Source organism: Rhineura floridana, chromosome 17 (genome assembly GCF_030035675.1).
Source record: "Rhineura floridana isolate rRhiFlo1 chromosome 17, rRhiFlo1.hap2, whole genome shotgun sequence".
NCBI lineage: Eukaryota > Metazoa > Chordata > Lepidosauria > Squamata > Rhineuridae > Rhineura > Rhineura floridana.
The window spans coordinates 1671876-1683914 of NC_084496.1; the positions used below are offsets into that span (position 1 = coordinate 1671876).

The window sequence follows — 12039 nt, forward strand, 5'->3', positions numbered from 1 at the left end:
GCAGAGCCTCCAGCCTCTGCCCTTTTCCCTTCCCCAAAGCCAGCCCCAGCTAGGGTCACGGTCAGCTTTGTTTGCTAGTCCTGCATCTTTCAGAGAGACGAATTAAAGACTAACTGAAGTTTTTAGCATGGAGATAAAATAAAGGGAGCAGCATGGACTGCTTAATTTCTGGGTGTCAGGTTGCTATTGCAGGGGTGAACTTGGCTAAATTGAGCATCTTGGCTCAGTGAGTAGAGCACTTGCTTTGCGTGCAGAAGGTCCCAGGTTCAATCCCAGGCATCTCCAGGTAGGGTTGGGAGTGTCCCCTGTCTGAAATGCTGGAGAGCTGCTGCCAGTCAGTGTAGACAATACGTAGCTAGATGGACCAATAGCCCGACTCTGAGTAAGGCAGGTTCCTGTGTCCCTAAATCAGACTCAAGCCACTTGTCTGCTCGCCTGTAAGAAATGCCCACAGCACAACAGTCACTCTGGGCTCCTACTGGGAGGAAGGGCGGGATGTAAATCTAAGAAATAAATGAATAATAAATAAAAGTTTTCGTCATGTAGAAACAGACTCTGTTACTTTCTGTCTGCTGAACTGCCACAGAGGACTTCACATCAGTTGTTGGCCCCAGGCAGGTTATAAGGTTCAATGTGGACTAGTCACTTGCAAGGCCAGAAGAGATGACCCTTTGTGGGCCCTTCTGTGCACTCTACGCCAGGTCTCCCTGCTTTTCCCATCCTACAATCCAGCTTTCCTGCCTCTCTTCTTCTGCAGTTCATCCTGAAGCATGACAAATACCGGCACCTGCGGGAGGTGGAGCGTTTCCCCAACAGCTTCAACCCGCACGTCCCAGAGACTCTGGCCCTCTTGAAGTCTGTGCTGATCCAAGTCTTGAACAAGCACCGCCGAGCCAATTGGGTGCACATCGGGGCTGACGAGGTGAATGACTGGGGCTGGACCAGGGGGCTGGGAGGTTAGAGAAGCAAGGCAAAGACTACAGCTCAGTGGTAGAGCTCATTCTGTGATAAGTACCTAATTAACCTCAATAATTCACAAAAACAGTTGTTGATAACCCAGACATGCTGGCGTTGGCATCACTGTTGGTACTTCCCTGCATTGAATTTCCTTCTGACCTCACTGTGTTCAAGACCCTCTGCCACATCCATGTATATGAGCACCTGCAACTCAAGATGGCCATCTTATGAAGTGTAGTCCACGGACGCTTAAGCCATGAGATTTGTTCTTGTTTTTGCTACAAGAGGCTTGCATGGCTGCTGCCCCTCTGAAAGACTGTCTAAAGCAAACAACCAGATAGGAGCTTCACAGGGGTGGCCACTGCTAGGGAGATTGCTGGATCTGCATTTGCAGATAGGATATATTTTCTTTGGCCTGGGTAGCTGTCCATCTGTCAGCATTTGAGCAAAGCAGGGGAAGGACCTCACGTCCGGGGGCTCAGTGTGACTCTCCAGTGCTCTGTCCCCGGCCCTCGGAGCTCTCTCTGGGCCACAGCCCCACTGGTCCTGTTCCACACCCTAAATGTCTTTGCCTGGCTGCAATGTGTCCTTGAGCTCCCATCATGCCTCTTCCTGGCCCGGATGGAGGATGGAGAGGGGCATGGAGGTGTCACCTCCGCTGCCTTGTGCGCCATTGTATTCGGCACCACCCACTGCTGGCGTGCGGCCCTCCAGCTGAGCAATGTCCCCTGCTGAAAGAAAAACAAAAAACTGCTAGTAGAATGGAGGAGATGACATTCCTTTGTTTCCTTTTTTCAAGCCAGGAGTCTTGAATTTTTATTATCAGATTCGTAGAAAGTCTGGCCAACGTATTGCAGAGAGGTTCATGTTGAGCTTGTGCCTAACGCATCGCATTCCCCCTTTTTCCCTGTCGAGATGCGATGTACCTTCATGCTGTTGCTCCTCTTATACCCGTCTTCTGCCTTGCCCTGGTGCCACCAGGCTGCTCCCACCAGGAAGTGTGCTGGCTGGGTGGACTCTCAGTCTCTCCGCCTTCCTGGCTCCAGAGTCTGCCCAGAGCTGCTCAGGGACTCCTCTCCTACCCACTCCCCTCTTCTTCACCCTCTCCAGGTCTTCCATTTAGGAGAAGGGATGGATTCCAAGAACTGGATGAGCCACAACGCCGGGGACACAGGCAAGATGTACCTGAACCACATCCGGGAGGTGGTCAGCTTCATCGCTGGCCCGGCCTGGGGGCTGCAAGCGCTCCTCTGGGATGACATGCTGCGGAAAGTGGACGTGGCGGCCATTCAAGGTCTGTGCAATCTCAGTGGCAGATCTATAGGTCTTCTTGGGTTACCCTAACTTTGCCATCCTGGGCTCTTTTGGGAGGAAGGGGGGAGATATATACATTGAATAAATAATAATGAAAAATGATAACTTTAATTGAAGTTGGCCTGTATCTCCACCACAAGTCTTCTGTTTGAAACCTACAGCTGGATGCAGAATGGTTTGTTGCGATGATAATGATGTCTCAGCTAAGCTGCCTTTGTTTCGTTTGTTTATTAGCTAAACCATCAGCGTCTTGTTCTTAAAGTAGTTGAACCTGGGGTAACAGCACCTGGTTTCCACCTTCTTGCTACAGAATTTTTATCTTTCCAGAGTCTGGCATTGCCAAACACGCTTCTCCTGTGCTGTGGTTTTACGCCCCGGACTTTGATACGCAACAAATAGGTTTGTTGGGGTTTTTTGTTGGCTTGTTTCTGTTAAAGAATGTATGTTGTTCCAATTAAAAAAATATTTCCAGGACAGCCTGCCAAAAGAACAATAAAAGACAAAAGGAAAATGACGAATGAAACTGGCAGAATTGCAGTGTAATTTAGCACCAGGAATTAACAGTCCTGAGAAAGACGAACGTCCCTAGGAAGAGGATTTCACAGCTGGGAAGCCACTACCAAGAAGGCCGTCTTCCTGCCACAACCTGTCTCACTTCAGATGACAGCGGCACTGGCCGTGGAGAAGGCGACCCTCCCGATAGGGAAAGATTGGCAGGGAACGAGGGAGTGGAGAAGCAGGGATGTTCTGCCTCCATTATTGGAAGCAGTATGCCTCTAAATACCCATTGCTGGGAATCACAGATGGCAGGGAAGGCACTGTCGCGCTCAGGTCCTGCTTGTGGGCTTCCCATTGGGACATCTGGTTGGCCCCCGTGAGAACCTCTGGCGTTTGCATGGCTGGGATGTAACGTGCTGTACAAAGGTTAAGAGTTGCATCCATTGCCCATCCACATTACCTCTAGCGCCACCCACTCTGGCTTCTGGCCCTGCTCGCCACTGGCATGCGGCTATCGGGCTGAAAAGAGTCTCCTGCCCCTGCGATAGATTCTGATGGCTTGGAAGTAACTCCCACAATTTGGTGTGGCTTATTCCTGTGTAAGTGTGCACAGAACTGCAGCCTTGAGACCTAGAAATGTTATCGTTTTTCCTCCAAAAAATGAAAGCAGGGGTCTCCTAGGACATTGGTCTTTGCACCCACTACCGGATGCCAGCCTCATGCAATGCGGCTGCAGAATGCACAGCCCTGCATGAATCTCTCCTCAGTTTTAGACAGCCCCCAGCAAATGGGGGGTGGGTGGGGTGGACGTGGGGGCTGATATTAAACGCTCCTCTTTGCACCCAGGGTGCCAGTTTCTCATCGCTGCATTTCCCCGTCTCTCTTAGGAAAACACATTGCCAAGTACGCAGAGTGTGGCTTCAAAGCCGTCTGGTTCGCCAGCGCCTTCAAAGGCACCACAGGCCCTGCCCAGGCTTGGACCCCCTTGAACCATCACCTGCAAAACCACCTGAGGTGGCTGAAGGTCATCCAGTCCATGCCCAAGACGCCCTCCGTCCGGTTCCAAGGCATCGTCCTCACTGGCTGGCAAAGGCAAGCCCAAAGCGCATGCTCTGCTGTGGGGGGCACTGGAGGGACTTCAGGCCAGCGGGCTGAATGTGGCCCTCGGGACTCTCCCTGGCCACCCCACTCACTGGCCCTCGTCCTCCACCCTCCTTGTGTGGTCCTGCCTGGCTGGAACACGCCCTTGAATTTTGATCATTGCCCTTGCTTGGCTGTTGCTGCGTCCACATTTGCCCCTGGCTCCACCCGCGTTTTGCTTCGGGCCACACCCACTGCTGCCATGCAGCCCCCGGAGGGGTAATGTGGCCCTCGGGCTGATCAAGGTCCTCACCTTTGGGGCAAGGAGGGGGCTGGAACTTCAGGCCCTTCCAGAAATCTGGATGTGCCATTAGTGCCTCGTGAGATTGGAGGTTGGGGGGGCGAAGAGAACCCCCTCAAGTCTCTGAGGCTCAGCTTTGTCTGCAAGTCACATAGGCACACCCCCAACCTAAAGGCCTGCCCTCTAATTCCCCACATCCAGCTGCTACTTGTGGTTATTTTGTGGTGAAGGGAAGGCACTCTGTTTAGCTCAGTAGTGTCCACACTGGCTGGCAGCAGCTCTCCAGGGTTTAAGCCAGGGAGTCTTTCCCAGTCCTGCCTGGAGATGCTGCTGGGGTTTGAACCTGGGCCTTCTGCATGCAAGGCAGATGCTCTGCCCCAGAGCTTTGGCTAAGGATTCAGCCTCGGAGGAGGTGGTTTGGACACGTTTTCCGCAGAGCGCTCCCGACGGGATCTGGCACCAGGAGGTTGGAGGAGGTGGTGGTGATTCCTTGGGGATCCCGCCACAGAGAGCAACTGCCTTCGTTTCTCCTTTCCTTCTCCCTGCAGGTATGACCACTATTCAGCCCTGTGTGAGCTGCTGCCCGTGGGGATCCCATCGCTTGCGGTGTGTCTGCAGACTCTGGTGAATGGTGAGGGGACCTGGCCAGGGATTGGGGGGGGGGAGCATAAGCATGGCAACCTAGGAAGCGCCTGAAGGGTGGGAGAGCGGCCATCGCTGGGTCCTCGCATAGGGCGTGCAGCAAACTGGGGCACTGCAGCGCCCATCAGCCCAGCCAGCACAGCCATGCTTTGGACTACCGCTGAGCCGGCTGGGGGTGGTGGTGGGAGTTGTAGTCCAAAGCATCTGGAGGGCGCCAGATTGGCGAAGGCTGCTGTAAAGACTGTCCAATAGGAAGATCCTCAGTGAGGCAGTCTCCATGCCTTTCATAACCAGCCAGCCTAAGAAAAAGAGGACACATTCCAGCGGGCACAACATGTTTGCTTTTGGAAATAACTTGTTTATCTTAGGAACATAGGAAGCTGCTGCATACTGAGTCAGACCCTTGGTCCACCTATGTCAGTATTGCCTGCACTGACTGGCAGCAGCTGCTCTCCGGGGTTTCAGGCAAGGGAAATTCCCAGCCCGACCTGGAGATGCCGTTGGGCACTGAATTTGGGCCCTTCTGCATGCCAAGCAGGTGCTCTGCCGTTGAGCTTGGCCTGGCTCCTTGTCTGGCTGGGCAAAGCCATAACAGGCCCTGATTTAAAGGATCCTGAAATTCCGCTTTTGCTTTAGGGACATAAGGAGCACCTTAGCAGAGCAAGGCTCCACCCAGTCCTGAGTTGGTTGCAAGAATCACAGTAGGCTCTAGGGTGTCCATCAGAAATTGGACCCTCTTTCCTCCCCACCTGAAGCCTTCCAACTCCTGTGTAAATCCCCTTGTGCTGGACTCTCTGCCTTCCACATTAAAGTCAACGAGAGCAAACAGCCGATGGGGCAGGGAGGGGGGAGGTTGCGACCATTTTCTCATCTCACTCCTTCCGTTGCCTTGTACTGTTGCCAGCGATCAGCCAGGGGCCAGTTGCTGGACCTGCAGCGACATGCACCCTTCTTTCAGCCCACAGGTCCCAGAGGACTAGCGGCTTAGCATCGCCATTCACAGAACATGGTTGGGAATTCAGTCGCTTTGCGTGTAAGCGCTTGCTGCAGTGGGAGCGCCTTGGCTGGGCCGAACAGCTGCTGACCCCCTTCCCCAATTTTCTTCCCGCAGGGGGATTCACTGAAGCAACCAAGAAGAAGGTCCTATCCATGCTGGGCTTCCAGAACATGCAGTTGGAGAAGAGCATATGGTGTGTGTGGCGGAAGGGGAGTCTTGCTGCTGCTGGCCACCCGGTGCTAGATTTGGGACAATTTCAGGGGGTTCCCTCTTCTTGTACCCAGGAGTCGCTAGGCCACCCATGTGAGCAAGGACATGGATATTTAGCTACTCTTGAGGGTTCAAGAGTGTTTGCTCTGAGAGCCATTAGGTGGGGGGGTTGGAGGGGGGCTTGTTCCACAGGGAGAGTGGTGGGTTGCAGCCCTTGTGCTCATGTCTGCCCCAGCATCTGATGCTTCAACATTCCCCCCCTCCCGCTGTGTCTTCACCAGTGAAGGGAACGGTGCATTTCCGGCCTCTGACATCTACCGAATGGTGGAGCAAGTCACCAGCCAGCTAAGAGACTCTGTCCTCAAAGTCCTGGATGAAGAGAGGTAGGCAGATCCTGGGGGGAGGGGGAGGGCAGGGATGTTATGGGGAGGGGCTGTTGCTTCATGGCACTCCACAGCCATTGCGTTCTGTGTCAAGATGAAACCAAGGCAGCTCTCAGCTGAAATTTGGGCCCTCCAAAGGGTGCTAATCTAAATTGCCCCCAGCTCTTTCCCTTGGCAGAAACAGACCATTGCACAATGGCTGTTCCACTGTCTGCCGTCAGAAGTCTTTGAATGCTGGTTGCTAGGAATCACACCTGGAGAGCATTGCTGTTGCCTTCACGCCCTGCTTGCAGGCCTTACCTCACTGGGAGATCTGGCTGGCCACTGTGAGAACAGGAAGCTGGACTAGATGGGTCCCTTTTAGCCTGATCCAGCGCTGCAGGGCCTTTCCTATGTGCCTAACTATTCTTAGCCTTACTTTCCTACCGTCTTTTCAGACTCACCCTAATTAATAACTGCTTTCACTGCTGCGTACTGACGTGGCCCCTTAATTAAAAAGAGCAAGTGCTCTGGCTGTAAATAATCCTCTGGATGCAATTTTTTATTTTAATTTTTTTAAAGAGCGTGTGTGGGACAGCAGAAGCCGAGGAATATCCTGCTAGTTGAGGGAAGAGAGCAGGCAGAGTCTGTCCTGCACAGAGCTCCTGGTCTAAAAATAAACTAAAAAAGCAAACAAACCCATTAATTCACTAGTTTCCTGTCCTGGAACATGTTGTCTTCAGCCTTCAGGCTGCTGTTTGTTTTGCTTTAAGGACAAAAGAAAAAGTTATTGTGAGAGCACAATTGCCAGGTAATAAAAGTCTAGTTGTGAAACTGATCAGAAAAAGTCAATATCGTAAATAGAGACCCCCTAAGCAGTTTGCAAAAAATAAAACTCTGGGTGGCATTCAGTGCTACTCAGAGTAGACCCATTGGAGTTAATAGAGGTGACTAACTTGGGTCCATTCATTTCAGTGGGTCTTCTCTGAGTAGGACTTAGTTGAATACAACTATCTATGTGTGTGTGATGAACAAAACAGAGGTTTTTATTTTTCCAGCTCTCATCAGCTGCTAACATACAAAATAATGATGTAGTTACCAATTATGAAGGCGGAAGCTGAAACGTTTTGCTGGGAAAATAAAAACCTCTGTTTTGTTCATCACAGTTATGTGTGTATATTTTTAAGTGATGAACAGAAGGAATCCTTACAGGGACCTAGAGCAAGCTTGGGTGAAGCTCTGTTTGTTGCTTTTAAAACTCTCTCTCTATATATATCCCATCAGAGCAAGCGAAGCACTGCCTCCCCAACCTCAGCCTTGATTCCTCCAAGCCCCCTTACAACCAGCCCAGGGGGTGGCACTGACTTGTCACCAACTCCTTCACCTTAGTCTCAGCGTTGCCCTTGTGGAATAGCACAAGGAATTACGGCTTTATATCTTGCTTTATGTGCTGATTCAGAGCTCATAGTAACTTGCCCACAGGCACAAGGTGCTCAAATGTTGGGGAGAATCTTCAGAACACCATGAAAAGAGGAGGCTGGGGGCAGGGCGAAGGGGAGGGCATCTCACCCACTGCGTGGACGGAACGCAGAGAGCTGCACATGCCAAACGAAGGGCTGCATGCCGTGAGGTGCGGACAGTGGGTGGCCATTGTGTTTGTACCTTGCATCAGAAGGGCAAACCTTTGGCCACGCAAGGAGCCCTCTGACTGGGACCACCATTATAATTCCACTTCCAGTGACTGTGGAAACCGATGGAAGCAGCCTTCTGCCGAGTCAGGCCACTGGCCCATCTAGCTCAGTACTGCCTTCACGGACTGGCAGCGGCTCCAGGGTTTCAGATAAGGGACATTCCCAGCCTTACCTGGAGATGCCGAAGACTGAACCTGGGACCTTCTGCATGCAAAGCAGGTGTTCTGCCACTGAGCTATAGCCCTTCCGCTGATCTTTCTTAGCCTTAGTGCAGCAGGAAAGGCCTTAGGGTGGGAGCAACCTGCGCCTCAGCCCTGGAAGGAAATGACGTAGGCAAAGCCATCGGCCACCTTGAGGACCCATTTTCCTTTCCTTTCTCCCTAACATACGGCAGCTCCGTCAAGGGATGGTTCAACCCTTACCATCGGAAGCACCAGTTTGGCAACCCTCGCAACTTGGAGAGTTTTGGCAGCAAAGTCCTCAAGTGAGTGAGCCGCCTCTGTGAGAGGCTGAGGGGTGACCCGGTTGAGTCCTGGACGGCTTTCCCTTTTGGGAAACCTTCTGGGGGCCACATGCCAGTGGAGGGGGGCCAGAGGGAAAGTGGGCAGAGCAAAACATGGAGATTTTACCTTCGTACAATAAGCTACTGCCAGGAAGAGGAATTATCGTTGCTCATGGACGCATTCAGGCCAGGAAAAACACTTGGGTTGCGAAGCAAGGGACAGGGAGGGGTGTGACCTGGGGAGAGTTCCAGGGGCCAGATAGAAAGCCCTGGAGGGCCGCATTCCCCACACCTTGTTTCAGCAGGGGTCATTTCCACCGCCACCTCTTCCCTGGTACTGGAAATCCTTAACCAGAGATGCCAGCTGGACTTTGAACCTGGCGCCTTTCATGTTCCAAGGCCTTTATTATTATTGTTGTTGTTGTTATTATTATTATTAATATTATTATTATTAATAATAATAATAAATTACACTTTTTATTACACTTATATCCCACCTTTCCTCCAAGGAGCTCAAGGTGGCATCCAAACATGGTTCTCCCCCTCCTGACTTTATCCTCACAACGACCCTGTGAGGTAGGTTAGGCTGAGAGGCGGTGACTGGCCCCCAAGGTCACCCAGTGAGCTTCATGGCTAGAGGGATTTGAACCAGTCCAACACTCTACCTGCTCCACCCACCAGCTCTAGGGTTGTGCCGCATACCCCCTGCGGCCGGTTCCACACAACCGTCCTTTGATTCTGACTCTCTGTGGCTCTTCCTGCCCCCCTCCAGAGTGCACGAGGACTGGGAGGGCTTCATCCAGACCCTCCGTTCCCACATGGAGAGCGTCTACTTCCCTGACACGGTGGAGGAATGGATGGAAGAAAACGTCAACCCCCACCTGGACCGCTTGCGTGAGTTTGTCCGGGACTTCAAGGAAGTGATCCGCCTCAACGCCCGGCCCAAGACCCTCTAAGGGATCTTCGGCCTCTTCCCGTGGCCAGAAGGCAGCCCAGAAGCGGGTGCCTGACTCACTGGCTCCACGGTCGCATTGTCTTTCAACTTGGCAGGAACGGGGCGCACGGGGCTCACGGGGCCTGCTCCCCTCTGCCATCACAGCAGACATTCAGTGGGCGAAGTTTATTTCCCCATTGTTGTTGCTGTTACGGAATTAGGGAGGAGGTGGGGGCTGTTTGCAGCACATCCCCACCAGGGCTGCCTCTCCCCACCCGAAAGGATTTAGCAAATAAGCCAAAAACAGTACTGAGCTTACATTTCCCAGCACTGTTTGCTGAATGGTGCCGCTTCCCACCCTTGTTCGGAGGCAAAGACTCTGCGGGGCTATGGGTGACATTCAGTGCTAGTCCTTACTCAGAGTAGACCCGTTGAAGTTAATTAATAATCTAAGTTAATAATTTCTGATAACTTTAGTGGGTCTACCTTGAGTAGGGACTAGGATCGGGGACAACCCCATTCCAGCCACTCTTTTTGGAGGGGCAGGAGAAATTCTAATAGTAGGGGGAGGCGGAGTTTTCGCTGGGAAAAGCTTTGGTGGCAGTGGCTCCCCCCCAAAAAACACACCCCGCAACAGCATTGTGGTGACAGAGCTGCTCTCTGTGACCCGGGGGCTACTCTCCCACCCCCAAAATGAGGAGGTACCTGTAGACTGAAGGTCACTATACCTGATCTAGTAATTTGCAGTGGGGCAGGGGCAGGGTGGGGGGCTTACTAGGAAATCCAGCGGCTGCAACAGGTTCTCCTGTTTCTTTTTCTTCCTTTTAAATAATAATCCTTCCCCTCCTCTGTGCCCCCCTTTCAGTGGCTCTAACCCCCTGCAGTTATGTCCCCTGCAAATTACTAGATCAGGGATTGCCAAGGTGGGGCCCTTTAGATGTCGTTGGGACTCCCAATTCCCACCAGCCACAGCCTGCGTAGGCAATAGCCAGGGATTATGGGAGTTGGAGCCAGTGGCGGCCAGTGGCTCCATGGCAGTGGGATCCATTCCAGGTTTTAGTCTGTACTTTCAAGGAGCTGTCCAAGGTGCCGCGGCTCCATGTCAGTGGGGCAGTGGAATCCGCTCCAGGTGTTAGTCCGAACAGCTCCTTGAAACTCCAGACTAAAACCCGGAGCAGATTTCACTGCCCCGCTGACATGGCTTGGAGAGCTCCTTGAAAGTTCAGACTAAAACCTGGAGTGGATTCCACTGCCTTACTGGCATGGAGCCACCAACCGCCCCTGCTGCAGGCCCTCCCAAGCCTCACCTTTCAAAAATCCCTTCCTGTCATGCTGGCTGGGGCTGATGGGAGTTGCAGTCCAAAACGTCTGGAGGGCCCCAGGTTGGTGAAGGCAATGTTAGACGTGCAGAAACTAGCCCTGTCGTCTTTCGCAACCGGATTGCTAAAAGGGCCAGAAACGCCGGAGGCTCCCCAGAGGCTGTTAAAGAAGCTGGTCCATTGCCCGAAAGGCACGCAGGAAACTCGTCCCCCCAAACCTCCCTACCCTGCCACCTCTGCTTTTTGCTAGTCCCTGGTTGCAGGCAGGTAAGAGGGTTCCTGCACGGGCCGCTTGGGAACGAAGCAAGCGGACCTCGCTTTTTAACAATGTCCAGCTGCTGGCTCGGTCTCAGAGTGTAGCAGAACAAGAGAGAGAAAAGCTGCCCCACTTTGATTCCTACCAAACGCTGGTGGTGTGTGGGCTCCTCTGCACCTTGAGCGGAGTGATGGATGCGTCTTGAGCGCCCCCTGCTGCTGGTGCTGCCACCTCAGAGTCTCCCCAGAGACGAGGCTGGCTTGCTGTCGAGATCTCCAGAAAAATGGTCTCTTTGCAGAGGGAGGGAAGGAGCTAGCAGCCCTCCAGAGCCCCTATGAATGTGCTTCTTGCATGCTGCTTCCAGCTGTTTGCCCAATTTCACCTGCTCTCGGTCTCATCCTGACTGGGCTGTTTCTTCTTTTTTTCTCCAAAATGCAGCTGACACTCTTGAGCCATGCTGCCTTCTGGAGAAAAGAGCATATTTTTTCCTCCATTCCCCCCCCCCCGCACTGTGGACTCTGCTGTTCTGGCATTGCTCTGGTGACTGACAGCTGTCTGTCGCCCCTCCGAGAAGGTGGGATTTCAGTTGCTTGTGGATCTGGTTTTGGTTGGACATCTCCCAGTTATGTTGCTGCTTGGGAGTTTTGTTTTGTACAGAACGGATTGCTTCTGTAATGTGGATGATGAAGATGATTATGGTAATAATAATAATAAAGTATTTTTGTAAAGAAAGCGTCTTCCATATGTCCGTGCTTGTGCTAAATAGCTACAGGAAACAGCCTTATATTGACTCAGATGGTTGTCCATCTAGCTCAATATTGTCTGCACTGACTGGCAGCAGCTCTCCAGGATTTCAGGCAGGCAACGTTCCCAGCCCTACCTGCTGCTGGGGTTGAACCTGGGGACCTTCCGCATGCAGTGCAGGTGCTTTACCCCTGAGCTACAGCCCTTCTAGGGGCAGGAGGAGAGTGTTGGA

At 52.5% G+C, this 12039-nt stretch overlaps 1 protein-coding gene across 2 annotated transcripts in view; it reads left to right on the forward strand.

Annotated features, from left to right (window-relative positions):
* The window catches only part of LOC133371997 (hexosaminidase D-like), a 33623-nt gene extending 21828 nt beyond the window's left edge, over nucleotides 1-11795 (forward strand). The window contains exons 6-14 of one of the 2 annotated variants that reach the window (XM_061600133.1): nucleotides 758-922; nucleotides 2068-2251; nucleotides 2599-2670; nucleotides 3657-3861; nucleotides 4699-4781; nucleotides 5904-5982; nucleotides 6281-6382; nucleotides 8447-8536; nucleotides 9327-11795. In XM_061600133.1, coding sequence (XP_061456117.1) covers nucleotides 758-922; nucleotides 2068-2251; nucleotides 2599-2670; nucleotides 3657-3861; nucleotides 4699-4781; nucleotides 5904-5982; nucleotides 6281-6382; nucleotides 8447-8536; nucleotides 9327-9510 — 1164 coding nt within the window. In that variant the 3' untranslated portion in view covers nucleotides 9511-11795. Of the gene's footprint in view, nucleotides 1-757; nucleotides 923-2067; nucleotides 2252-2598; nucleotides 2671-3656; nucleotides 3862-4698; nucleotides 4782-5903; nucleotides 5983-6280; nucleotides 6383-8446; nucleotides 8537-9326 lie in introns of those variants that run through there. The other variant, XM_061600134.1, reaches the window with a different exon arrangement.
* Nucleotides 11796-12039: the final 244 nt, after the last annotated feature.